The sequence below is a fragment of the Mobula birostris genome, chromosome 1 (assembly GCF_030028105.1).
Source record: "Mobula birostris isolate sMobBir1 chromosome 1, sMobBir1.hap1, whole genome shotgun sequence".
Taxonomy (NCBI): domain Eukaryota; kingdom Metazoa; phylum Chordata; class Chondrichthyes; order Myliobatiformes; family Myliobatidae; genus Mobula; species Mobula birostris.
The window spans coordinates 160,246,070-160,273,406 of NC_092370.1; the positions used below are offsets into that span (position 1 = coordinate 160,246,070).

Sequence of the window (27,337 nt, forward strand, 5' to 3'; positions counted from 1 at the left end):
CAGACAATCAAACCTTCCTTGCCCGTCATTCCCATCTACGAGAGTTACCTTTCGTCTGCTTGCTTATCAAGTAAGTAGCACCAGTAGTTTGTCCTGGTCTAAACATGTACAAGCCATGGCCAAGAGAGCACATCAGCACTTCTACTTCCTCAGAAGGCCAAGGAAATTTGACATATCTCTGTTGACTCTCACTAGCTTTTATAGATGCCATACAGAAAGCACCCTATCTGGATGCCTCACAGCTTGGTATCGCAATTGCTCTGCCCAAAATTGCAATGAGTTCTTCGGACCTGTGCTGGGTGCTGGACAGTGTCAGGCTCCAAGCTTTCTAGATGTGCTGAACTGGTTAATCATTCAGAGTTTCTTGTGTTTTTCTCGAGCAACTCACTGTTTGTAATTCGATCTCCTGGTGTCCTCTGTTTAAGTTTGTTAAGTTTATTTTGATAGGCTCAGGGATTCTGTGTTACCTGTATTATTTAAGTGGAAGCCTGATTAGTTCTGATTGTGGGGTCTTAGTTTTGAGGATGCTACTTTTCGCTGTGTTGCTCAGCCGAGCCATTGATGTTTCTTTTTGGAATTATTGTGAATAAACTCTCATCGCCATCTGTACATGCAGTCTGTCCTTCCTCTGCACATGGGTTCCAATATTGCCAGCGCACATAGTGACAAAGACTGCAAGAAACAGTAGGGTTGTGGACACAGCTTAGCCCAGCATGAAAACCAGCCTACATGGACTCTTCACTTCTTGCTGTCCTAGGAAAGAAGCCAGCATGATTAAGGGTCCCTCCCACCCCAGTGCAAATGTGAATAAGGGGCCTGGATTGGGTCCCCAGTATATAAACACCCAAATCAGGGCAATTTACAGGAACCAATTAACTTACAAATCAATGTCTTTGGGACATGGGAGGAAACTGGAGCACACGTGGAAAACCCACATGTCACATAGACAATGGGCAAACTCCACACAGAACAGCACCCGAGGTCGGGAATTTGAGATGTGAAATGTCATCAGACCTTTCATTTCATTTTTAAATCTTTTTATTAGTTATTATTGAAAATCGACAACAAAAAATACATTAAAATAATCAACTCAGTATATCAATATGTAGAATAAGAGTCAAACTATTAACCAAGCTAAACAGTATATCAATAATAAGAAGAAGAAGAAGAAGAAAGACAAAATGTTAAAGCTATTTTTTTTTCGAAAAAAGAAAGAAGGAAAAAAGAACCCCTACTAATTAAAACAAAAAAAAACCCTGCTAACAAAAAAAAACATTTGGAGCACAAACCCGGAGCTATACACTATACAAGCTTCCATTTAAAAAAAGACATCAATCCACCAACCAAATCCATTTACCCAAGAATCAGAAGGGAACCATCTTAATGAACTCAAATCAAATGATAGTAGCGGGCAAAAGAGCCCCACCTTTTCTCAAAGTGAAATCGAGGATCAAAAGTTTGACTTCTGATTTTTTCCAAACTAAGACATAGAATCACCTGAGAGAACCACTCTTTCCATTTTAATAAAATAGCCCTTCTAGCCAACAATGTAACAAACACAATTACATGTTGGTCTGATATAGAAATACCATGAATATATTGAGGAATAATACCGAACAAAACTGTCAGTTTATTAGGTTGTAAATTAATTTTTAGAGCTTTGAAAATTGTGGAAAAAATAGATTTCCAAAACTGTTTCAATACAGAACATGACCAAAACATATGTGTCAATGCAGCTATCTCAGTTTTACATCTATCACACTGACTATCAACATTAGGAAATATTTCCAACAGTCTCTCCTTTGTCAAATAATAACAATGTACAATTTTAAATTCAATTATGGAATGACTGGCGCAAATCGAAGAAGAGTTAACCAACTTCAAAATTCGTGACCAATCTTCTGTTATCAGAGTCATGTTAAGTTCTCTTTCCCAATCTTGCTTAATTTTAAATAGAGGATAATTATCCTGTTGTAATAGTAAATTATATTCCCAATAAAACCTTTCACTAAAGGGTTCATTTTTAAAATAATATCTAACAGGTCAGAATCTTGTATATATGGAAAATTACTTAAATATTCTTGTAAAAAGTGTCTGACCTGAAGATATTTCAAAATGTGTGAGTGTGAAAGAGAGTATTTAGTTGCTAATTTCTCAAAGGACATCAATCAGCCTTCTTGAAACAGATCCATAAAGGAATAAATTCCTTTATTCCTCCAAAGAGAAAAGGTAGGATCACCAAGTGAAGGTTTAAATGAATAGTTTTGATAAATTAAACTAAGAAGGTTAAATTTTTTAAGATTAAAAAACTTATGGAACCGATACCAAATTCGTAATGACTGCTTAATCATAGGATTTATATTTAAAATAGAAATTTTGGCTAGTTGTACCGGTAAAGAAGCTCCTAATAGCGAACTTAAGTAAAATTGCTTCACAGCTTTCAATTCCAAATCAACCCAAGGTGGTCGTTCATTTTTATCAGTCCAATATAACCAAGAACACACATAGCATATATTAACCACCCAATAATACATTCTTAAATTAGGCAAAGCAAGACATCCATCCTTTTTTAATTTTTGTAAATGACATTTTCCAATTCTTGGTCTTTTATTATTCCAAACAAAAGATGAAATAACAGAGTCAACCTGATCAAAAAACTTCTTGGTTAAAAATAATAGGAATATTTTGAAATATATATAAAAATGTTGGTAAAATCATCATTTTAACTGCATGAATTCGACCAACTAACGAAAGTGTAAGAGGATTCCATCTAGAAAATAATTGCTTCATAAAATCCACTAAGGGAACTAAATTAGCTCTATAAAGGTCTCCATATTTTTTAGTGATGATAATACCTAAATATTTAAAAGAATCTGTAACTTTAAAAGGAATATCATCATATATAAAAGCAGAATCATTTAAAGGAAATTAATTCATTCTTATGCAGGTTTAATTTATATCCTGACAACTTTCCAAATTCATATAATAATTTCAATAAACTAGGAATAAATTCTTCCGGATTCGAAACATAAACTAAGAGATCATCAGCATAAAGAGAAATCTTATGAATAGTCCCATTTATAGAAATTCCTTGAATATCCTTAGCTTCACGAAGTGCAATAGCCAAAAGTTCCAGCAACAAATTAAATAACAAAGGACTTAGTGGACATCCTTGTCTCGTACCCTGCAAAAGTTGAAAAAGGGGGATCTACAGTTATTAGTAATCACAGTGGCAATAGGGCTTTTATATATTATTCTAATCCACTTATTAAAATTAGTACCAAAGCTAAATTTCTCTAAAACGTTAAATAAATATTTCCATTCAACTCTATCGAATACCTTTTTGGCATCAAGAGAACAACACATTGGGGAGTTTTCGAGAGGGGTGAGTATTTAACATTTAACAGTCTCCGAGTATTAGAAAAAGAATAACAGCCTTTTATAAAACCTGTTTGGTCCTGAGAAATAATTTTAGCTGATGTATTCTCCAACCGATAAGTCATTATTTTTGAAAGAATTTTAGCATCTACATTTAATATAGGTCGATATGAAGCGCAATCCATAGGGTCTTTATCTTTCTTAAGAATTAAAGAAATAGATGTCTCATCAAAGACTAGAAAATTTGATAATGTCTGGGTCACCTGCCTGGTAAAGACACCGCCCAGAAGAAGACAATGGCAAATCACTTCTGTCGGAAAATTTGGCACGAACAGTCATGGTCGTGGAAAGATTATTATCGGCCACGTTATATGAAGCAGCACATAACGATGATGATGAACGTACAGAATAACAAGAGGCTGCAGACTCAGCCAGTCCCTTCACGGGAACAACTGTCTCCACAATCGAGGACATCTTCAAAAGGCTGAGGCTCAAGGCAGCGGCGTCCATCACTCAGACCCTCACCACCAGCATCAAGGATGAACATCTACTCTCAACATTCTAGGAATAGCTTCTTCCTCTCCACCATTAGATTTCTGAACAGTCCACAAACACTACTTTGTTATTCCTCAAGGAACTCAGCAGCAACTATGGAAATGAATAAACAGTCGACTTTTCAGGCTGAGGCCCTTCATCAGGACTGGAAAGGGAGGGGGAAAACGCCAGAATAAAAAGGTGGAGGGGAGGAGGAGGACGACAAGCAAGGAAAGGTAAAGTGCTGGAGGAGAAGGAATCTGATAGGAGAGGAGAGTGGGCCATGGTAGAATGTGAAGGGGAGGCACCGGGGAAGGTGATAGGCAGATAAGAAGAGGTTAGAGGTCAGAGTGGGGAATAGAACAAGAGGGGAGGGGGAGGGAAATTTTTAATTACCAGAAGGAGTAATCGATATTCATGCCATCAGGTCAGAGGCTACCCAAACAGAATATGAGGTGTTGCTCTTCCACCCTGAGATTGGCCTCATTGTGGCAGAAGAGGAAGCCAAAGAACGACATGTTTTAACAGGAATGGCGATAGGAATTAATATCGATAGCCACTGGGAAATTCCGCTTTTGGTGGATAGAGCAGAAATGCTCAACAAAGCAGTTCCGCAATTCGTGTCAGGTCTTACCAATGTAGAGGAGGCCACATTAGGAGCACTGGATACAAGGGATGACCCCAGTGGATTTGAAGGTGATGTGTTGCCTCACCTGGAAGGACTGCTTGGGGCCCTGAACAGAGGCGAAGGAGGACATGAACGGGCAAGTGTAGCATTTCTGTCGTTTGGAGGGATATGTGTTAGGAGGGAGATTAGTGGAGAGAGTCAAATGGACAAGGGAATCACAAAGGGAATTGGGGGGGGAGTAAAGATATGGTTGGCGGTAGGGTCCTGTTGAAGATGGTGGACATTGTGGTGAATGATGTGTTGAACATGGAGGCTCATGGGGTGGTAGGTGAGAAGAGGAGCTCTATCCTTGTGAAGGCGATGGGAAGAGGGGGTGAGTGCAGATGTCCAGGAAATGGAGGAGATGCAAGAGAGGGCAGCATCAATAGGGAAGGAAAGGAAATCCCTTTCTTTGAAGGAGGACACCTCTGATGTCCTGGAAGGGAAAGCTTCATCCTGATACAGATGCAGCAGAGATAAAGGAACTGAGAAGAGGTAAATGGCATTTTAACAGGAGACAGGGCAGGAAGAGGTATAGTCAAGATAGCCATAGGAATCAGTAGGTTAATAAAAGATGTCAGTAGACAGTTTGTCTTCAGGGATGAAGACAGAGAGATTTAGAAACGGGAGGGAGGTTCAGAGATGGATCAAGTGAATTTAAGGTCAGGGTGGAAGTTGGGGACGAAGTTGGTGAAATAGATGAGCTCAGCACCAACGTAGTGCAGGAAGAGTTGGGGAGCATAGCCAGGGAAGGCTTGGAATGGTGGTCTCCTCTAGCTCCTACACATTTTCCTTGTGACTCTTACAAATCCCTCAATTAGATTTCAGCCTGTAATCTATTCATGGAAAATCATTATTCTGTTCTTACCATCTGAACCCCTCAGTTAGATCACAGAGAAAGTAGATGAGGCAGGTACACTGATGACATTTAAAAGGCATTTGGATAAGTTTATAAATAAGTACAGTATACAAGATTTAGAGGAATACTTGCCAAACACAGCCAAATGGGACAGGTTTAAGAGGGCACCTCAGACAAGATGGGCCAAAGGGCCTGTTTCAACACTGTATTATTCTATGATTCAACAGGGACACACCAGCTTGGTGTCAGTCTGTAACTCCTAGAACCGAGAAGTTTGTGAAGCCTGGGGTCCCTAGCAGTGGAGCTGTCTCCAATCAATCTCCCCACCAGCTTCCCCTTTTGAGCTAGAAGGGAAAGCTATATTACAAGGATTTTATTCAAAGTTTACAAATAAAAGTGGAGAATGGGGTTGGGACAGATAAACTGGAAGTCCTGATGTAAAGCAGTACAAAAGTAGTTAGAAATCTCTTCTATGAAACCATACCTACTTCTCAGTTACTTTTATGTTGCAGATCATTCCCAGATACCCATCTTTCTAAGTTTAAATTGTCCACTGCCTTAGATGAGATGTCAGCCTGTGTCCAACTCTCTATTTCAATGGGTGAAATGCTTTAATTAAACACAGGGGTGCATAAAATCACGAGGGACAGAGATAGAGTGAATGTACCCTGCCTTTTTTCCCCTTAGGGAAGGTGAAGCAAACTGGAAGGCATAGGTTAAAGGTGAAAGAGGAAAGATTTTCAATGGACCTGAGGAGCAACTCCTTCATACTGAGGGTGGTACATACAGTATGTGGAATGAGCTGCTGGGGAAGCAGATGAGACAGGAACATTACGGACATTCGGATAGGTATATGAATAGGAAAGATTTAGAGGAATCTGGGTCAAACACAGACCAATGGAACCAGCTTAGGTGGGTGCTCTGGCTGGCATGGAGGAGTTGGGCCAAAGGCCCCGTTTCTGTGCTGTACGACTCAACAGGGATGCACCACGGTGGTGTGTAGTGCCTGTCTGTCCATGCAGCATGCTGCTGACAAGCTCAGCTCAGTGCAGGAACGGGTGTCCTGGCACGTGGGCTTACGCGACTGATGGATGGAGAGCAGGTCACTACCAAAATCCCCAACAAACCTGGGGGGGCGCAGGGTGGTGGGTGTGCTGTCAGATTGCAGAGAAGCTCAAAGCACACTCATCCATCTGCCTCGACACCAGGGAGGGGGAGAGAACAAGGAAATTGACAGTCATTGCTCTCCCAATGAAAAGCTGATGGACAAATTGATTCAGAAACCCATTTGTGTTCCATCAGCGAGGCATACCTCATCCCACTAGCGTGGAAGTCTTCTACAGAGAGCTGAGTGAGGATGTTTCGCTGATATGTTCCGACTGAAGCAGTTACAAGAACAAGACTCCCTGTTACCATCGGAAACAGCAACAGAATGTAAAATGTGTCACCTGGGTGGAACTGACGGTTCAGAAGAGGCTGGTGCCCTGAGACACAGCAGTGCCTCTCCAAGCAAGCTGGTGCTGCCACGGCCTGTTGTCACTCTGACTGGGCACTGGCAATAACACTGGGCATTACTCAGTGACAACACAACCAGCAAGGCAGCTGCAAGTCAAAAGGAGTACGACAAAGCACAGATTAATATCAGACTGGAACAGGCACTTTGGCCCGGAGTGCCTGTGCTGTACTGGATGCCAAATTAAATGAAATCTCTCCTGCCTGCATGTTCCCATATCCCACTATTCCCCACATATTCATGTATTTATCTAAAAGCTTCTTAAATGTCTCTATCATAGCTGCTTCCACCCTGACAGTCAGTTCCAGACACCCACCACTGTGTAAAGAAACTTGCATGCACATCTTCTTTAAACTTACCCTTTCTTACGTTAAATGCTCGTCCTCTACTATTTAGCATTTCTTTGCAGGGAAAAAGATTCTGACCGTCTACCCAAACTAAACATCTCATAACAATTATACTGCTAAAGGTCTCCCCTCGGCCTCCAACGCTCCAGAGAAAACAACCCAGGTCTGCCCATCCTCTCCATAAATGTAGCTCACACACTCTAATCTAGGCAGCATCCTGATAAACCTCTTCTGCACCCTCTCCAAAGCCTCCACATCCTCCTGCAATGGGGTGACCAGAATTGTACACAATATTCCCCATGAGTCCTAAGCTGCGACATAACTTCTTCACTCTAATTCTCATTGCCTCAGCCAATGACAAGCGTGCTTTACACCTTCTTTACACTCTACACGCAAGGGAAATGGCCCGATCGGGAAATGAACTCAGGGTGGAAGTCCGGCACCGTACTGCTGAGCACTGCACTGAGAGTGAACCCAACTGCAGAAAGCACAATGCAGACAGGAGTTGATGTGCAGATTCAAAAGCAAGTTTTACTTTCTTTTGCCCAAGATGGGCAAGAAACAGGCAACCAGTCCAACTCAAAAATGTTGTAATCCAAACAAAAGTACAGTCATCCAAGATCTTCATGCATAAATCAGCTCCAGAAATGGCAGGCAGTAAACAGACGTCAAAAACACACCAAAAAATCCAGAACAAAAATACCTGAGACACCACTTACAAGATCACACTTTAAGACTGAGCAAATTAAGGTATAGGAAGCAGGGTTTAAATACACAGATGTTAATTGGGAATATGTGCAGTCAATGACCAGTGACAAGACTCCAAGCAGTTCTGGGATAAAACCCTTCAGGAGCAATGTCTGCCCCTGCTGGCCAACCCCAGAATAGACCAGAGACCTAACGCTATGCTTGTCCAGGATAACAAGATGAGGCACTGATGTGCTTTCAGGAAGTAACAGATTAATGAATGCGAACAAATGAGACCTCCAGCCTCTTAGGAATGGATCCCATTTCAGGAACATGACAGCCAACCTGGCCATGCAGTACTACAGAATGCTTCACAGATGGATTTCACAGGTACCTTCAGCACTATAATGAAACTGATTCAGATGGCTGAATAACTGGAGCAAGAGAACATGGCTTTCCCATAAGAGCCATTACTATTAATTGTAGAGTCACACAGCATAGAAACAGGCCCTTCAGCCCATCATGTCCATGCTGACCATGGCATTCCCATTTACCAGCACATAGTGGTTTATTACAACGGAATGCCTTGCTAGGCCACCTCAGAGAGCAGTTACGAGTCAACCGCATTTCTTAATAATTGTATTTCTTCATAATTGTATATACCATTGTCCACTCTGTGTAAGCCCTCCATAATTGTATATACCATTGTCCACTCTGTGTAAACCCTTCATAATTATATATACCATTGTCCACTCACTCTGTGTAAAGCCTCCATAATTGTATATAGTATTGTACACTCTATATAAACCCTTCATAATTGTATATAGTATTGTACACTCTATATGAACCCTTCATAATTTTATATACTATTGTCCACTCTATATGAACCCTTCATAATTGTATATACCATCGTCCACTCTGTGTAAACCCTCCATAATTGTATATACCATTGTCCACTCTGTGTAAACCCTTCATAATTGTATATACCATTGTCCACTCACTCCGTGTAAAGCCTCCATAATTGTATATACTATTGTCCACTCTATGTGAATCCTTCATAATTGTATATACTATTGTCCATTCGGTGAAAACCCTTCATAATTGTATATAGTATTGTACACTCTATATAAACCCTTCATAATTGTATATACTATTGTCCACTCGGTGAAAACCCTTCATAATTGTATATAGTATTGTACACTCTATATAAACCCTTCATAATTGTATATACTATTGTCCACTCGGTGAAAACCCTTCATAATTGTATATAATATTGTACACTCTATATAAACCCTTCATAATTGTATATACTATCGTCCACTCTGTGTAAGCCCTTCAAAAATTTATGTACTGACCACCTCTTCAGCTTCCTCCCCTCCAAGAAGAGCAAATACATCTCACCTCAACATTCAACCTCAGACACCAAGGTGGTGAATCTCGTCTGCACTCACTCCAGTGTAATCAGGGTCCAAGGTTAGATGCTATAAGATGATTAGTGTTTGAACTCATTGCCCAATATCAGCAGATGATTTGCCTGACCTTTTAACACCCATTGATGATACCAAGATGATTAAGTATTAAGAAATAATCCAACTCGATTTTACATAGGCTTTACCTTTAACAGTGAGTATTGAAAAGGATGCGTTCCATCTTTCTTCAACTAAGACCCCAACGTTCTTCCATAAAATCCCCATTGGCTCTGGCCGACCATTCGCAGCACACGTTAAATTAAAGGGTGCATCTTTAAGTACGTATATATCCTGTGGCTGGATTGTGAAATATGGCAAGCCTAGTCAAGAAAATATACATGTTGTTACAAAGCCATGTCGTATACTCAAATCCCAAACATATCCTCTTCCCCCACCTGTGTAAGTCCCATCATTTGCCTCTACGTTGAGTTAGCTTGTCACCCAGAGTAGTTACCAGTCAAATGATGTTAGCAGGTTAGTTCTACCAAACTTTTATCATTGATCAACACTGACCCTGCAACCTACAAACTAAAACTCACCCTAAACCCACACAATTAGAATTCCTTCATAATCTATGAAACGCATGATATCCTAAATCCCAAATATAAAAACCCTGCATCTTCTGTTTGAGTGACAGGGTCGTAAAGCATAGAAGCATGCCCTTCGACCCAACTGGTCCCATCCGAACAAGATTCCCTCCCGAGTGAGTCCCATTTTCGCACTATTATCTTAAATCCCATGAAAAGTTCTCAAAATAATCTCCAATTTTGCTCTATACAATAGCCCTTAATACAGGTACAGCTGCTACCCAATAGCTTAATATCTCTGATAAAGACACTACCATAATTGTTATCCGAAGTAGTATCAATCTTCCCATTTAAGGATCCTGCATTTTCAGTGAACGTTAACCTTGTGCCAGGAACATGGTTTAATCCCTATTATCCTGAACAACAGCTCAGCATCTATGACATTAAACCACTGATGTTGTCTTGTCTTCTCACTTCGTTCACTTCAGTAAGGCCTAAACACCAAGCCTTCCTTGCTCAGGGTAACCTGAAGGTTGGCCCTCCTACCTTCCACTGTTAAAAAGGCCTTCTTTGAATTGACGTTAGCTCCTTTCACGTTGACCGTGCACCAGTACCAGCCCATGTCCGTCTGCTGTACTCCACTCAGCCTGCAACAGAAGTAGCAACACAGAGGCTCCGGTAAAACACAGGGAACTCGAGGTAACCGAGTGACCTTTGCACTGGTGTTAAAGTAAAGCCACTCATTTAACTCAGAGAGAGAGTGCAGGCAGCCAATACCTGAAATTTTCAGTTATCCCAATGAGGCTGCAGTCGAATGGATCATGTGATCTAGGCCTGGGCCACATGCACAGGTCAAAGTTTAATCTGGTGTAAGATGATGTAAAAGCAGCATATTGGGACTGCAGGTCATAGGAGGACAGAACAAGGGTTAACGTATTACAGAGATCCTTCTAAGTGAATCTCAGCCAGGGCACTGAGGGCAATACGGTTGGCCTCAAAGTGAAAATCAAAAACAAAAGTGAAATCGGAAATAAAATGCAGGAAACAGAGTTAACATTTCGAGCTTCTTTCCATCGATACTGCTTGACCTGCTGAGTGTGTCCAGCATTTTCTGTTTTCGTCACAAAGTGGCACCGGCAAATTGTGGGATCTTTCTGCTTGACAGAGATTGCTAACATGCTGTGAGAAGCATCTACACTTTACATGAAGGTGGAGAGGCTTCTCAACCTGCCTTTGGAAAAAGGGCAATAAAGTCCAAGGATAAGAAAAATAATACTGAAAGTAAAGTTCTACAATGTTAGCAAAATAAGCAGCTTGCAAGGTGAACTCCCTTGAAACAGGGCAAGGACAAAAGTGAGGAGCGAGGTTGTTGGGAGGGTGTTAGCAAGTTCTCTTATGGTCTTATGGCCTCTCATGGTCTGAGTCGATGTTCCCTCCCTCCCTTATGGTCTGCTTTAGAACCAGGAATCACATGGAATTTCATGATTGCTGTATCAAGGAAGAACGTTTATGCAAAACCCCTTCTGAGGCTTCATATTATTTTTATATTTCAAATATAGACTTTATTCATAATAAAACAAAATACATACTAGAGTCATCATCATCGTTATGTGCTGTGTTATATGACATGCTAATTGTGGTCTTCTGACCATGACTGTCCTTGGCAAATTCTACAGAAGTGGCTACCATTGTCTTCTTCTGTCCAGTGTCTTTTCAAGGGGGGGAGATCCCCAGCCACTACAGTCATACAGTCATAGAAAAATACAGCACAGAATCAGGCCCATCAGTCCATCTAGTTTGTGCTGAACCATTTAAAACAGCCTACTCCCATCGATGTGCACTGGGACCATAGCCTTCCATACCCATGCCATCCATGGACCTATCCAAACTTCTCTTAAACAGTGAAATCGAGCTTGCATGCACCCCTTGCACTGGCAGCTCATTCCACACTCTCCCTGTCATCTGAGTGAAGAAGATCCCCTCATATCCCCTTAAACTTTTCACCTTTGACCCTTGACCCACAACCTCTAGTTGTAGTCTCACCCAACCTTAGAAGCAAAAGCCTGCTTGCATTTACTTTTTCTATACCCCTCATAATTTTAAATATCTCTATCAAATCTCCTCTCAATCTTCTATGTTCTAAGGAATAAGCTCCTAACATATTCAATCTTTCCTTATAACACTGGTCCTCCAGTCCCAGCAACATCCTTGTAAATTTTTTCTGGAGTCTTTCAACTTTACTTACATCATTCCTGTAGGTAAGTGACCACGACTGCAATTGGGTTTCACCAATATCTTATACAACATCAACATAACATCCCATCTCCTGTTCTCAAAACGTTGATTTACGAAGGCTAGTTGGCCAACAGCTTTCTTTATGACCTGTGATACCACTTTCAAAGTATTATGGACATGTTTTCCCAGATCCCTTTGTTCTATGAAACTCCTCAGGGCCCTACAGTGCACTGCGTAAGATCTACCCTGGTTGGTCCTACCAAAGTGCAGCACCTGGTATTGTCTACATTAAATTTCATCTGCCATTTATCAGCCCATTTTTTCAGCTGGTCCAGATCCCACTGCAAGCTCTGATAGTTTTCCTCATGGTCCACTGTACCCCCCATCTTGGTGTCATCTGCAAATTTGCTGATCCAGTTAACCACATTATCATCCAAATCATTGGTGTAGATGACGAACACAGCGGACACAGCACCTATCCCTGTGACGCTCCACTAGTCACAGACCTACAGTCAGAGAGGCAGCTCCTACTACCACTCCCTGGCTTCTCCCGCAAACGTCTTATCCAAATTATTACATCATGTTGAATGCCGGGTGACTGAGCCTTCTGCACCTACCTCCCATGCGAGACCTTGTCAAATGCCTTGCTAAAATCCATATAGACAAATTCCACTGCCTTGCCTTCATCAACTTCCATAGAAACATAGAAAACCTACAGCACTATACAGGCCCTTCAGCCCACAAAGCTGTGCCAAACATTAGAAATTACCTAGGGTTACCCATAGCCCTCTATTTTTCTAAGCTCCACGTACCTATTCAGGAATCTCCTAAAAGACCCTATCATATCCACCTCCACCACCGTCGCCGGCAGCTCATTCCACACACTCACCACTCTCTGCGTGAAAAACTTACCCCTGATATCTCCTCTGTACCTGCTTATAAGCCCCTTAAAACTGTGCCCTCTCATGTTAGCCATTTCAGCCCTGGGAAAAAGCCTCTGACTATCCACATGATCAATGCCTCTCATCATCTTATACACCTCTATCAGGTCACCCCTCATCCTCCGCCGCTCCAAGGAGAAAAGGCCGAGTTCACTCAACCTATTCTCATAAGGCACGGTCTCCAATCCAGGTAACATCCTTATAAATCTCCTCTGCACCCTTTCTATGGTTTTCACATCCTTCCTGTAGTGAGGCGACCAGAACTGAGCACAGTACTCCAAGTGGGGTCTGACCAGGGTCCTATATAGCTGCAACATTACCTCTCGGCTCTTAAACTCAATCCCACGATTGATGAAGGCCAATGCACCGTATGCCTTCTTAACCACAGAGTCAACCTGCACAGCAGCTTTTACTGTCCTATGGACTCGGACCCCAAGAACCCTCTAATCCTCTACACTGCCAAGAGTCTTATCATTAATACGATATTCTGCCATCATATTTGACCTAACAAAATGAACCACTTCACACTTATCCGGGTTGAACTCCATCTGCCACTTCTCAGCCCAGTCTTGCATCCTATCGATGTCGCACTGTAACCTCTGACAGCCCTCCACACTATCCACAACACCCTCAACCTTTGTGTCATCCCTGGTGAACTCCTTGAAAAATGGGAATAGATTGGTTGAACATGACCTATCACACATGAAGCCATGCTGACTATCCCTAATTAGTCATGTCTATCTAAATCCTCATATATCCGGTCCCTTAGAACACCTTCCAATAACTTTCCCACTACTGATGTCAGGGTCATTGGCCTATAATTTCCTGGTTTATTTTTAGAGCTTTTCTTAAACAGCGGAACAATATTAGCCATCGTACAATCCTCTGGCACCTCACACATGGGAAAGGATGATTTAAATATCTCTGCATTTTCCTCCCACACAGGGTTTGAGGGACCACATCGTCAGGCCCTGAGGATTTGTCCACCCAGATTTGCCTCAGACAAATCACCTACTCCTCCTCCTCTGTAATCTGTATAGGGCCCATGATCTTGCTGCAGCTTTGCCTCACTTCTATAGACTACGTGTCTGTCTCCTATGTTAATACAGATGCAAAAATTCATTTAAGATCTCCCCCAACTCTCTTGGCTCCATGCAAGGATTACCATTCCGGTCTTTCAGAGGACCAATTTTGTCTCTTGTAATCCTTTTGTTCTTAACGTAGTTGTGGAATCCCTTGGGATTCTCCTTCACCTTGCTTGCTAGAGCAACTTCATGCCTTCTTTTCGCCCTCCTGATTTCTTTGTTTGGTGTTCTCCTGCATTTCTTACACTCCTCAAGCACCTCATTTGTTCCTACCTACATATCCCTGCTACCTCCTTTTTTTTCTTAACCAGGGCCTCAATATCTCTTGAAAAGCAAGGTTCCCTAAATCTCTTATCTTTACCTTTTATTCTGAAAGGTACATACAAGCTTTGTACATCTCAAAATTTTACTTTTGAAGGCCTCCGACTTACCAAGTACACCTTTGCCAGAAAACAGCCTGCCTCAGTCGACACTTGCCAGATTCTTTCTGATACCATCAAAATTACCTTTCTCCAATTTAGAATTTCAACCCATGGACCAGACCCATCATTTTCCATATTTACCTTGAAACTAATGGCATTGTGATCACCAGATGCAAAGTGTTCCCCTGCACAAACTTCTGTCACCTGCCCTGTCTCATTCGTTGATAGCAGATCCAGTATTGCACAATCTGTCATTGGGACTTCTACGTACCGATTAACGAAACTTTCCGGAACACATTTGACAAACTCATCCAACCTAGTCCTTTTATGGTATGGGATTTCCAGTCAATATGTGGAAAGTTAAAAGCACCTACTATAACAACATCATGTTTCTTGCAACAGTTTGTGATCCCTCTACAAATTTATTCCTCTAACTCCATCGGACTGTTGGGTGGTCTGTAATATAGCCCTGTTAACGTGGGCATATATTTCATATTCCTCAGATCTACCTGTAATGCCTCACTGGACAAGTTCTCCAGTCCATCCTGACTGAGCAATGCTGTGAGATTTTCCCTGACTAGTAACACCACCCCCTCTCCCTTTAATATCTACCACTCTACTGCATCTAAAACAGTGGAACCCCAGAATATCGAACTGCCAGTCCTGCCCTCTTGCAACTAAGTCTCACAAATGAAGCTACAACATCATAATTCCATGTGTTGATCCATGGCCTGAGCTCACCCATCTTTCTTACGATACTTTCTTATGATTCTTACAATGCTTTGAAATATTCGCAGCGCTGGACACTAGTTATACCATGCTCAACTTTTAATTCCTGACTTTGTCTAAGGTCTTAACAACATCTGTCTCTACAACCTCTCCACTATCTGTTCTGACACCCTGGTTCCCATCCCCTGCGACAATTATCAATACTCTTTAGAGACTGCCTGGTATCAATGGTCACATAACCAGGACTTGTGATATGCACCAACTGCTCATACAACCATCCACCACCTGCTCCTTTGGCTTCACTTGACCCTGGAACCCTAAGTCTAACTGTTTTGTACCCTCTAGCTCCTAGAGCTGGAGCATGTTGGACTGCTTCCAATCTCCAGGAACTCGTTTCTTTCCTTGTCAGTCTATCTCTGTATACTCCCCTCCTCCTGTCACATCCATTTTGATGCACCGTCTGCCTGTGCCATCTGTCTCCTGTATTGGCTTTGTCCTTCGACAAAGAGGGGTTGATAGTGTCCGTCTGTTACCTTGCTCTCTCTTCCCATTATTCTTACTATCAGAGCTTTTACTATTTTTACTATACAGGAGGAGGAGGAGGAGAAGATGGAGGCGCGACGCAGCATGTGTGTCCTCTCCAGTGAATGATATCTGTAATCTGTCAAGTAGGGGACCGTGCACAATTCTGATTTGATGGAGACAGACGTGAGAGTACGGAGGAACATCTGGAGAAACTTCTGAAATGCTCTCTTTGCTGCCACTGCTACTGTGTGGTAACCTGAATCTCTGGAGCAGAAAGCCCCGAATCCTCGGCTTTGATTGTTTCGGCGGCCGGGGCGAGGTTGAAGGCGCTTGGCAGAGGATGGCGCTCGGGAGGCTGTATCGCAGGGGCTGGTCGGAGGCTCAAAGTTTTCGGATGGATGGACTCGGTGTCGGCTGTGGTCGGCTGCTTCCAAGGCATCAGCAGTTGTCAGTGCCTTGGAAGTTTATGGCAGGGAGTTTCTCCATTTTGCTGCCTGCTACCGGGGACTTGGGAGTCAATCGGGACTTGAGACTTTTTTTTACTGTGCCCATGGTCTGTTCTTTATCAAATTATGGTGTTGCTTTGCACTGCTGTAACTATATGTTATAATTATGTGGTTCTGTCAGTGTTAGTCTTTGGTTTGTCCTGTTTTCTGTGATATCACTATGGAGAAACATTGTATCATTTCTTAATGCATGTATGCATTTCTAAATGACAATAAAAGAGGACTGAGTGTTCTCATAATCTAATCATTTTCACCACTTTGTCCCATAGCCTCTTCCGCTGAGACCTACTCCTGGGGAGGGGGCTGGGCTTGGGAACCCAATCACATTCCAGGCCACTGCAGGTGCCCTGTTCTCTTAGGGAGCCAAGTCCATCACTTCCAGCCTTCAATAAACTCTGGAACTTCATGAGATGGAGAATTTCAGTGATTTTCAAACCTCTTCCTCTCAGCCACGTGGCGGACTCCTTAATGCTGACTGCTGTTCTGACCCTTGGTTAGAGGGACCAGACTACATATTCCAATTTTGTGGGGCTTACAGGGCCCATACTTTAACCCCTGAGGTGGGACTCAATCCAGAATGTTGAGATTCAGGTACAGCTATTAACTGGTCTTTGACACAACAGTAAGATCGAGGATTACTTCTACTGAGTAGCACCATCATTTACTGCCTTCAGTCGAGTAAGGGAAAAAGGCGGAAACAAGTTATCCTCCTTCATCAGATGCTGGAAACAACTCAGGAAACATTATTTCCCCTGGAATCAGCATGACACCTCTATTTAGCACACATCTCAACAGCCTAACTGATTGAGAATTCACTATGGATTAAAGTCGAAAGTTCGCACATCATTTCAATCATCTGACACTGTAGTACGGCTTCAGTCATTTCATCCGTGCACTCAGAGGTAGCAATATCATAATAAGCTCAGGAGCACTCAGCTCAGCTGTGTACAATGTCTTCCCACTATAATATCCCTCACTGTGGTTACAAGACAAGCAACCTCAATCTGACTTGCAATGTAATAAGATTTACATAATGTTTCACAGCCTCAGCATTATCAGAAGAGCGTCATCAGTGTTTCTAGAGAGGAAACACCCCAAACAACAAAATCCAACCAACAGCAATGCAAGTAACAACTATTTCAGTGCTATTCATGGAAGGATAACCAGAAAGCTAGTGAGAATTACATGATCTCTTTTCACAATAATACCATGGGACCTTTCATGTTCATGCGAGAGGGCAGAAACCACCCGAGTTTAAGCATTTTATCTCAAAGTCATGCCTCTTGTCAGGGCACTTTATTGGAGCATTAGCCTGAGATTTAGGCTCACATCTCTGGAGTGAGATTCAAACAGCTACGGGATTCCCAGTCCACAGGATTACCTGATGACACTCAGCACCTCATCCTCACCGAGCGGCACGCTGGTGAAATCAGCGTTGTACAGCTCCTCGCCATCTTTTAGCCAATGGATGCTGGGCCATCTGGAGACGCCCTTCAACTGACATCGCATCTGGGCATTCAGACCCACTGAGATGGTGAGGTTGGCAGGGTCAACCACAAAGTCCAAGCCTGAAAGTAAAAAGGAGGAATAAGAATGGGCTCACAAAGTATATTCCATTAAGATTAGAGCATATCAACACATTTCAAACAGTTAAGAGTAGAGAACTCCACCTCCATAGGGATAACTAGTAGTTCCAAAACAATATCTATCAAGTGATGTTGATTCTGCCAGACAACAATCAGCCACACAGAGGGTGATTCTTTCAGAAACTAGGATGAACAAAGCAGATGTCATGGCCGCATATTTCAGAGCCTTCACTGAAACTAAAATACTGTTTAAAATGGGAAGAGGGATAAGCCCAACAATATATATCAAACAGATTAGCAAATCCAGAATAATCACAATAGCAAAAAGCTACTGAAAACCTGAATTAAAAATGGGAAGTGGTCAGCAGGTCAAATGGTGTCTGTGGAGAAGCTCACGAGGCCTGAACTGCTAAATATTTACAGCATGGAATATAGCACATTAAAACAAATTACAGTATGGGGAACACGATGTCGTGCTGAACTAATTAAGTTTATGACGGCTAATTAAACTAATCTCTTCTGTCTGCACTTGGTCCATACCTCCCCCATTCTGTGCCTATCAAAGAACCTCTTAAACAACTCGATAAAGCAGATTCTACGTTTGGTCCCCAAGTGTTCAATTGTGATCATTCCTCTAGTGTGAAAACTATCTGTTAGCAGTGATGAGGAAACCAGAGATACGTAGGCTAGTCAAGGAAAGGTCATGAAATTGTTAATAGCAGAGGGGGATGGATGAGGATGGTGTGGTTGATGTTATGTATACGAATTTTCAAAAGATGTTTGGGAAAACTATCCATCGCAGACACCTTAGCAAAACTGAAGCCCATGAAAGTAAAGGTGTGTGGTGACCATCTGGACAGAAATGTGGAAAGCAGAGAATAGCAGTGTATGAATGTTTTTCAGACAAGAGGACAATTAATAGTGGCATTTCCTAGGGACTAATTTTGAGATTATTGCATCTTTCGATATATATTCATAATCTGGATTTGGGGATATAGTTTCCATCTTTGAGGTTAACACATATAATGAAACTTGGAAAAGGTACACCAATCATAACTTCAGAATAATATACTTCTGTGACCATATATTCAGTGGCCACTTTATTAGCTACACCCGTACACCTGCTCATTAATACAAATATCTAATCAGCCAATCATGTGACAGCAACACAATGCATTAAAGCATGCAGACATGGTCAAGAAGTTCTGTTGTTGTTCAGACAAAACATCAGAGTGGGGAAGAAATGTGATCGAAGTGATTTTGACGGTGGAATGATTGTTGGTGACAGACGGGGTGATTTGAGTATCTCAGAAACGGCTGACCTCCTGGGATTTTCACGCACACGACTCTCTAGAGTTTATCGAGAATGGTCTAAAAAACAAAAAAAAATCTAGTGAGCAGCAGGTCTGTGGACGTTGCTAATTCGAGAGGTCAAAGGAGAACGGCCAGATTGGTCGAAACTAACAGGAAGGAGACAAGAAGTATTTAATAAAGTGCCCACAGAGCATACATTGGAAATACACACGATGGATGAAATCTAACACAAAACCTGTGAAACAGTGGAATAAGAAGAGAAAAAAAAAATGACAAATGATCTGGTTTACGATAGGGTGCATTTACAGAGATTCATGGATTTATGTACGTAATCCAGATTCTTAAGGCCAGCAAAAAGCAACCAGGATGGTCAGTTCAAAAGCAATTACACCTGGATATTCCATCCATTTCCGGCCACCTCACTTAACTATAGTGCCACCAGTAATGGAAGAGAGATAAGGTGGCCTCCTCTTGTGCCACGATGAGGCCACACTCAGGGTGGAGGAACAACACCTTATATTCCATCTGGGTAGCTTCCAGTCTGATGGCATGAATATTGATTTTTCCTTCCTGTTAAAAAAAATCCCCCCCTCCCCTCTTCTTGTATTCCCCACTCTGGCCCCTTATGTCTTCTCAGCTGCATATCACCTACCCCTGGGTTCCTTCCTCCTTCCCTTTCTCCCATGGTCCACTCTCCTTTCCTATCACATTCCTTCTTCTCCAGCCCTCTATCTTTCCCACTCACCTTGCTTCACCTATCACTTTCTAGCAATCCCCCTTCTCCCTCTTCCTTGTTTATCTGACATCTCCCCCACCCCTTCCTCTTCAGTCATGAAGAAGGGTCTCGGCCTGAAATTTTGACTGTTTATCCATTTCCATAAATGCTGCCTGATCTGCTGAGTTCCTCCAACATTTTGCATGTGTTATTGTAGAAGAATCTAGGATTGTTTCCTTTAGAACAGAGAAGGTAAAGGGGAGATATGAAGGGATCTATTCAAAGTCCTGAAAAGTTTTAATATCAAGTAAGGAGAAACTATTTCCAAGAAGGGTTGTAACCAAGTGATTTAAGGTAATTTGCAAAGTAATTGACATCTTTGATAGAGTGGGCATAAGAACGATGGGCCAGTGCCTCCTTCTCCGTTGTTTTATTCTACAAAGAGCAGGCAATGATTGCTATTTATTTGTGGAATTCCATCAGAGTAGGAGGGGAAAGTACTGAGTGGGGTGCACCAGGGATTGGTATTGGAATCAATTCAGTTTCTAATTTTAATGTCGATGGAGGTCTGCATATACCATAATTGATGATCACTCTATGCAGTGCAGATGCTGGCGAGATCCCGGTGCTCAGACCTGATCTCCTGTGTCTGGCCCACGCTGCCTGTTAATGGCACTTAGGTGAATCAACCAGATGGAAGAGTTGTCAAATGTGGGCTGGCATCAGCCTCACTTGCTTTGAGCATGTGTGGGTATAATGCACACAGGATAATGCAAGCTAGCCTTTGAGGAGCAAAATGCTACAAATCCTGGCTATCTGGAGCAAAAATGGAAAGCGCTAAGATACCCAGCAAGTCAAACAGCATCAGTGGATAGAGAAAGAGATAACAGTTCAGGTTGATGATGCGGATGAGAGATGATTGAAAGAACCCCACCATCCGGGTCATGCCTTATTTTTGCTGCTGCCATTGGGTAGGATTTACAGAAACCTGAGGTCCCACACAAACAGCTGCCTTCCTCCAGCCATCAAGTTCCTGAACTGACCCGAACAACCCTAATCCACCTCAGCAATGGAACACTACCGACCACCTCTTGCACTAAAAAATGTTTGTCTCACATTCTGGTTTTACTTTTGCACTAATATCTTGCCTTGCGCAATCTTCTTTTTCCCCTCTTCACCACCTTGTATAATTAGTGCATAATTTATATGTAATTTATATTCTGTTGTTGCCTGGCCTTCAGTGTCTGTGATGCTGCTGCGAGCAAGTTGTTCATTCTACCTTGTCCTTCATAGTACCTGTGCACATAACAAACCCGACTTGATTTAAAATGTTAACACCGGTTCTCCAGCTGTGGAATCCTTTTCGGGGGTGAAAGGTAACATAAGAGCTACCAGTGGAAGTCACAATTGATTTCACACTGCAATTCAACCCATGGTGTCAAAGAAACAAACACCGTGACATTGGAACTTGTGGAGCGTACTCCAGTGAACTAAGGGAAATCGGCCTGCTTCCCATCTGGTGAAGAACGATACTTCGCAATGAGTTTGATGTCTTGGGCAACTAGTGTGGGAGAGTGGAGATGGAACAGGCTGGCAAGCAAACCCACGCGATAAAACCTCCTGGACAGCACCAAGCAGACTTGGCAATCAAACCTGAATGTTATCCTATGCAACGCAGCACATAGGACACTTCTAACTTCAAGCACGAGCTTAGTTTGGAAATGAAACAGCGCTTGCCAGTCCAGTCTTCCCCTGGGTTAAGGAAGTGCTGGGTCTGCCCCGGCACCTAGTTCCATGATTCACCAGATAGAAAATACTGATTGGGTGCAACAGGGAACCGCCTGCTGCTTCCAGCAACATAATTGTTTGCAACACACCCATCCCATAACTCGCTCTTCCTGTTTGGATGAAGGAATGGAAAAGTCAGAAAGATTCAAGATTGTTTAACCTCATTTCCAGTACACAAGTGTAAAGAAGAACAAACTAATTGTTACTCTGGATCCAATGCAGCACAAAAAACACCACAGAAGATTAAAAAAAAAGCACAGTAATAATATTAGAAAATACACATGCATAAGATAGCTGATGTACATCGATTGATTGTATGTCCATAAAGTGACGTTAGGTGTCTGTCAGGAAATAATAAAGTAGTGGTGGAGATGTAGATCAGCCTTACTGCTTGAGAAGAGTAACTGTTTTTGAGCCTGGTGTTCCTGGGGTGGATGCTACGTAGCCTCCTCCCTGATGGGAGTGGGACAGACAGTCCATGAGCAGGGTGTGTGGGATCCTTCATGATGTTACTGGCCCTTTTCAGGCACCTTTCTGTACATATGTTGTTGATGGTGGGTAGACTGGCATCAATGATTCATTGGGTAGATTTGACTACCTGTTGTAGCTTCCTGTCCGCCACAGTACAGTTTCTGCACCAAACAGTGGTGCAGCTGTAAAATGACGTGAGGTGGATGTGCAAAGTCCAGCTCTCTTCAGCCTCCTCAGAAAGTAGAGGCACTGGCGAGCTTCCGTAACTGTGGAGGATGTGTTCTGGGACCATGAGAGGTTGTGTGAGATGTGCACTCCCAGGAGTCTGAAACTGCAAGCAGTGCCACCAATGTAAAGGGGGATGTGAGTGGTGCGAGTTCTCCTGATCTTGATTACCATCTCATTTGTCATGTTGACATTAAGGAAGCGGTTGTTTGCCTGCACCAGGCCTTGAGCTCTTCCACCTCCGCTCTGTAGGCTGTCTCATCATAGCCGATGACGAGCCCCGTCACAGTCGTGTCATCGGAGAAGTTGACGGTGTGGTTGCCCAGGTGTTGGCCGTGCAGGCGTGTGCGAGTAGAGTGTACACAGCAATGGGAGACACCTGTGTTGAGGATGATGGGGAGGGAAGTGCAGTTTTGCATCCTGACAATCTGAGATCTGTTCGTTAGGAAGTTCAACACCCAGTTGCACAATGGTGTGTTTAGACCGAGGAGCAGGAGTTCGTTCACCAAGGTCTGTGGGACAATAGTGCCAAATGCCAAAATGAGATCCAGAAGCAGCATTCTGAAATAAGTGTCTACGGGTCAATTTCTTAATCCAGAGAAAGACTAACGGCAGATCACTGTATGATTTCCAAATTGAGGTCCTACTTAAAATTAAGAGCTGAAAAACTCTCTGGACCTGATTAGCTAACATGATGCACAAGCACTCAGTTGCTGGCTAAAGGTGAAAGTGATTTTGCAGTAATTAAATTGTCTACAACTCCATTGATCTGCATCAGGTTTGGCACTTTATTTAAAACCTGGAGGTTGCACGTTCCCTCAACCACACGGGCTTCCTCTTGGTGCTCCATTGTCCTCCCACATGCCAAAGAGGCATAGGTCAGCTGATTAGTCAGCCACTGTAAACTAGCTCCCGTACGTAGGTGAGCAGTAGAAGCTTGGGCAAGATGATAAGATGAACAAAATAGAGTTCATGTAGGATTAGTGTTTGATGGTCAGGATGGACCCAGTGGGCTGAATGACCTGTTTCTATGTTGTAAGACTGATTCGATGAGCAGACGTCAGGAGATCTGGGTTGCCAGGCTGATCGGAAGTCAGAGCCTGATGTGTGAAGCCTGGAGACTAGAGCTCTGGAGGTCTGTCTGGGAGTGGGAGGTCGAACTGTGTATGGGAGTGGGTGGGAGGGAGGAAAGGGACTTGTCCTGCTGTTGCTTGTTGCGTTCTCTGTTGTTTTGCCAAGCATTGTGAGCAAGCTATGTTGGCACTGGAATGCGTGGCGACACTTACCGGCTGCCCCCAGCACATCCTCGGGTGTGCTGGTTGTTAACACAAACGGCACATTTCACAATACGTTAACACGTAAATCTGATAAATAAATCTGAATCTGAACTTAAAATAAGAGTCTGCACACCTTGCCGTGTAGTTGCGAGAGACACTGGCTGAGAACTAGCTTGTTTAACGTTCCGACAGCAGCTTGTCAGAGTGCAACCTGCAGCAAGCACTATCGTCACCAGAAAGGCGCATCGACACTGCATTAACAATCAGCTGCACGTTACAGAGCGTAGTCTGCAGAGGGCAGCTTGATAAACTGGGAGGCAGTGGGCCGGACGTGGGACAGGCAGGAAGGGAAACGGAGCAAATTAAGACAGAGTATGAAAAGGATGGGGAGTGGATCAGAGCCAGAGAATGGATTAAGTGCAGAGCCAGGGTGTTGCTGTGGGGAAGGAGGGGGCTATGACTGGGGATCAGAATGGGGTTGGATAGCAAGTGTACCAGGGCAGAAATCCATCAAAGTGAAGTGGGGGGGGGGGGGAGAACTGGTTTCAAGATGGAGGGAGAAGTGGGTCAGAGTCGACTTTGTTGTCAAGTGCACAGTGATGTGGTACATTGAAACACGCTTTCAGCAGCTCTACCGGAACACACAGAACATGAATTATATATAAACTATACATACAGTACCATAGTGACTGAACAAGATCTTGGTGCAAAGGCACACTCAAAGGCAAGTGCGTGGTGGTGCAAGAGGCAGCTAGAACGTTGCATTGCTGAGGCAGGGTTAGGGTGGTGCAGATCACTTCCAGAACCTGCTGCTGGCAGGAGAGTGGGTGTGACTCAACCTGCTGGTGTTAGGCTGAGGTTTCTGTCCCTCCTGCCGGGCGGCAGCAGCAGGACGAGGACACGGTGTGGATTCTACGTGACGGATTCTTCTTCCCGAGGCAACGTCTGCACGAGTCAGCGGAAGTAGCAGAGGTGCTCGAAGAAGCTCTGTTACTGAGGCAGGGTTGAGAACCTTTGCAAACCTGACGAGGGACAGTAGAATGTGCACATCTGGGGAACGTTGCTAGTATGGCGGGGGGAGGGGAGGCACAGGGTTCCTACGTTTACACGTTTAACATATATCCACGCACGTGTGGACAGTGTGCAGGCATCATGATGGCACAGACAGCTTCGGCGGAAGAGTCTACTCTCATGCTGTGCTGCTCTATGTCCAAAAGTCAACTTCATACATTTTCACAAGACCCTGAGGCAGGTACATAGTGCCTCAGAGACAAGAATTGTGCTGAAGTGAGGAGAAGTGTTTTTCTCCTCTTTAGAATCACAAAAAAAACTTCACCTTATTCCCACGAGGTCTGTGGTCGTTCTTCCGTGATGCATTATAGTGTCATCTGTGCAATGTGATGTCACTTTTTTTTACAAAATATTACAAATTCAGTGCTACAATATATACAAACCAGTCTACTAATAGACAAACGACATTAAACTAAAATGTTTCCATCTCTGTCAATGATGGCACTAACCACCCACAGAGCCCATCGTTCCCGGAACGCCTCTATGGTCGCTGTGGGCGGCGCGTGTTCCTTCTCAATATTTACCCAGGCACAAGCATACCCCCTAAACTACCCCCAGGCAGTTTGCCCGGTCACCTGTTCCCAAGACCCATGGAGTGTGATGTAGGATGCGGTGTGATGCAAAGAGCTAGCAAAGGGTCCCCATGTGTGACTGTAACATCACTGTGATGTGATAGCAACATGACATCACTGTGTTGTGATGTCATTGCTGAGTGTTGTAACTGTGGCACAATTTCACACAATGTGTGATGGCACTGGGGCACAAGGTCTGTCATAATGCATTGTCAGTAGGCGTGATGTCACAGTGCAGTGACATGATGTCACTGTGGTGTTAAGTTGCTGTGCAGTGACGTCATGTTACACAACGCCTGTGGTGGTGTGGTCACTTGTCACTGTGGCCTGATATTGCACAATGTGATGTCACTGTGACATAATAGTGTGGTGGCATATCACTGTGAATTCACTGCACCGTGATGTCACTTTAAATGTAATCCCATTGAAATGTGACATTCTGGGTGTGATGTCACTGTACCTTAGCAAGATGGCAAGATTACTTACACACAATTTCATGCAAAAAATTCTTAAACGTCTTTCGAAGGCACTTTGTAAATTCCACCTCTCTCTACGACTGGCTTTGACCTCCGTCTCTCCGTTGCCTAACGCCAATACCCGGGACCGTTCCTTCTTGCCCGCAGCTCTGCCGGTTTCCCTCTGTCCTGAGCGGCAGTGACTGCGGGGAGGGGTGAGGTGGGGGTGCTCAGGAACTTCTAGCCAACAAGATACCAGCAAACGCACAAGCACGAAATTACGTTGGAAACAGGGAAGTACAGACATTAAAACACTGACCAGTCACCGTCCCAAGTTAAGAGTTTGGAAAACTTCGCACCTCTCGCTCCGAACTTTCTCCCCCATACAACCGCACCTCCCCCCCCCCTTGCACTCCCCTCCATTCTGCCGGGCTTACCCCAGGTGAGGCGGAGCAGGGAGGCGATGATCAGGCACGATACCACAATCATCCAGCTACTTCAGCCCGGCTTCGGTCGGGGACGGGGAAAGCCGGTTGGCTGGATGTGAGTCCGAAGCCGTTCTGTTCTCCGACCGCGGCGTGACTCCTAGCCCGGAGCGGAAAAAACCTTCATCACTCCTTTCGGCAGCTCGTCTACCCGGCACATCTGCGTTGCCAGCGACCTAACACTGGGCAGGAGGAGGAGGAGGAGGAGAAGGAGGAGGAGGAGGAGAAAGAGGGACCTCCCATTGCCTTTCTCTATGGATCCCGGGCCAGGAAGCGAGGAGGAGTCTCGCCCTGTAGGAAGAAGTCAATCCATGTTAAAGCCTGAAGCTCCTCAGACTCGGGGCTGCAGGATCCTCCTTCGCTGCAGCCACAATCTTCAGAGAGCCAACTCAGGCGGGCACGGGGATTCACCTCAGTCAAGGAGGGGCCCAGGGTGCACGCTGATTGCCTCTAGAGAACGTGACTGAAGCGTACCTAGGACCTTATTACAGACTGGATCCAGATCAAAGGTCCAAATGTTATAATGGGAGTGAGTTAAGGGCTGGCATCTCATCGAAGGATTCAGACGGTTTATTTATAGAATAATGGACAGCTAGCGTGAGTAATAGACTGGAATCTTATTAAAATGGTTCAAAATTGATTATATATTGAATAATAGATATCCTTTAATGCACTGCAAGCTCGGATATAATTAATATGCTTCTGCAGCATGTGATCACCACTATCCAACCCTGCATTTTTCGCCCATGGCAACTGGGGTTATCAGAGTCGGCGGGGTCCGGAGTCAACGTGTATGCCCAACCGGGTCAGGACGGCAGATTGACTTTTTTTTCTGAGGGCCCCAGATGAGCATTTAATGGAGCCCCAGCCCTCCTGGTCACTGCCACTACAAACAAGAGGAGACGCCAGAATCCAGACCATCAGACAATCTGCTGGAGGAACTGGGCGACTCCA

General features: G+C 43.7%; 1 protein-coding gene across 2 annotated transcripts in view; it reads right to left on the reverse strand.

Moving 5' to 3' along the window:
- The window catches only part of tyro3 (TYRO3 protein tyrosine kinase), a 108,350-nt gene extending 81,578 nt beyond the window's left edge, over positions 1 to 26,772 (reverse strand). For both annotated transcript variants that reach the window (XM_072265055.1, XM_072265046.1), the window contains exons 1-4: positions 26,336 to 26,772; positions 17,806 to 17,992; positions 10,528 to 10,628; positions 9,601 to 9,774 (exon numbers count right to left, since the gene is read on the reverse strand). In XM_072265055.1, the coding sequence (XP_072121156.1) occupies positions 9,601 to 9,774; positions 10,528 to 10,628; positions 17,806 to 17,992; positions 26,336 to 26,387 (514 nt within the window). In that variant the 5' untranslated portion in view covers positions 26,388 to 26,772. The remainder of the gene's footprint in view (positions 1 to 9,600; positions 9,775 to 10,527; positions 10,629 to 17,805; positions 17,993 to 26,335) is intronic.
- Between the last annotated feature and the right edge of the window lie 565 nt (positions 26,773 to 27,337).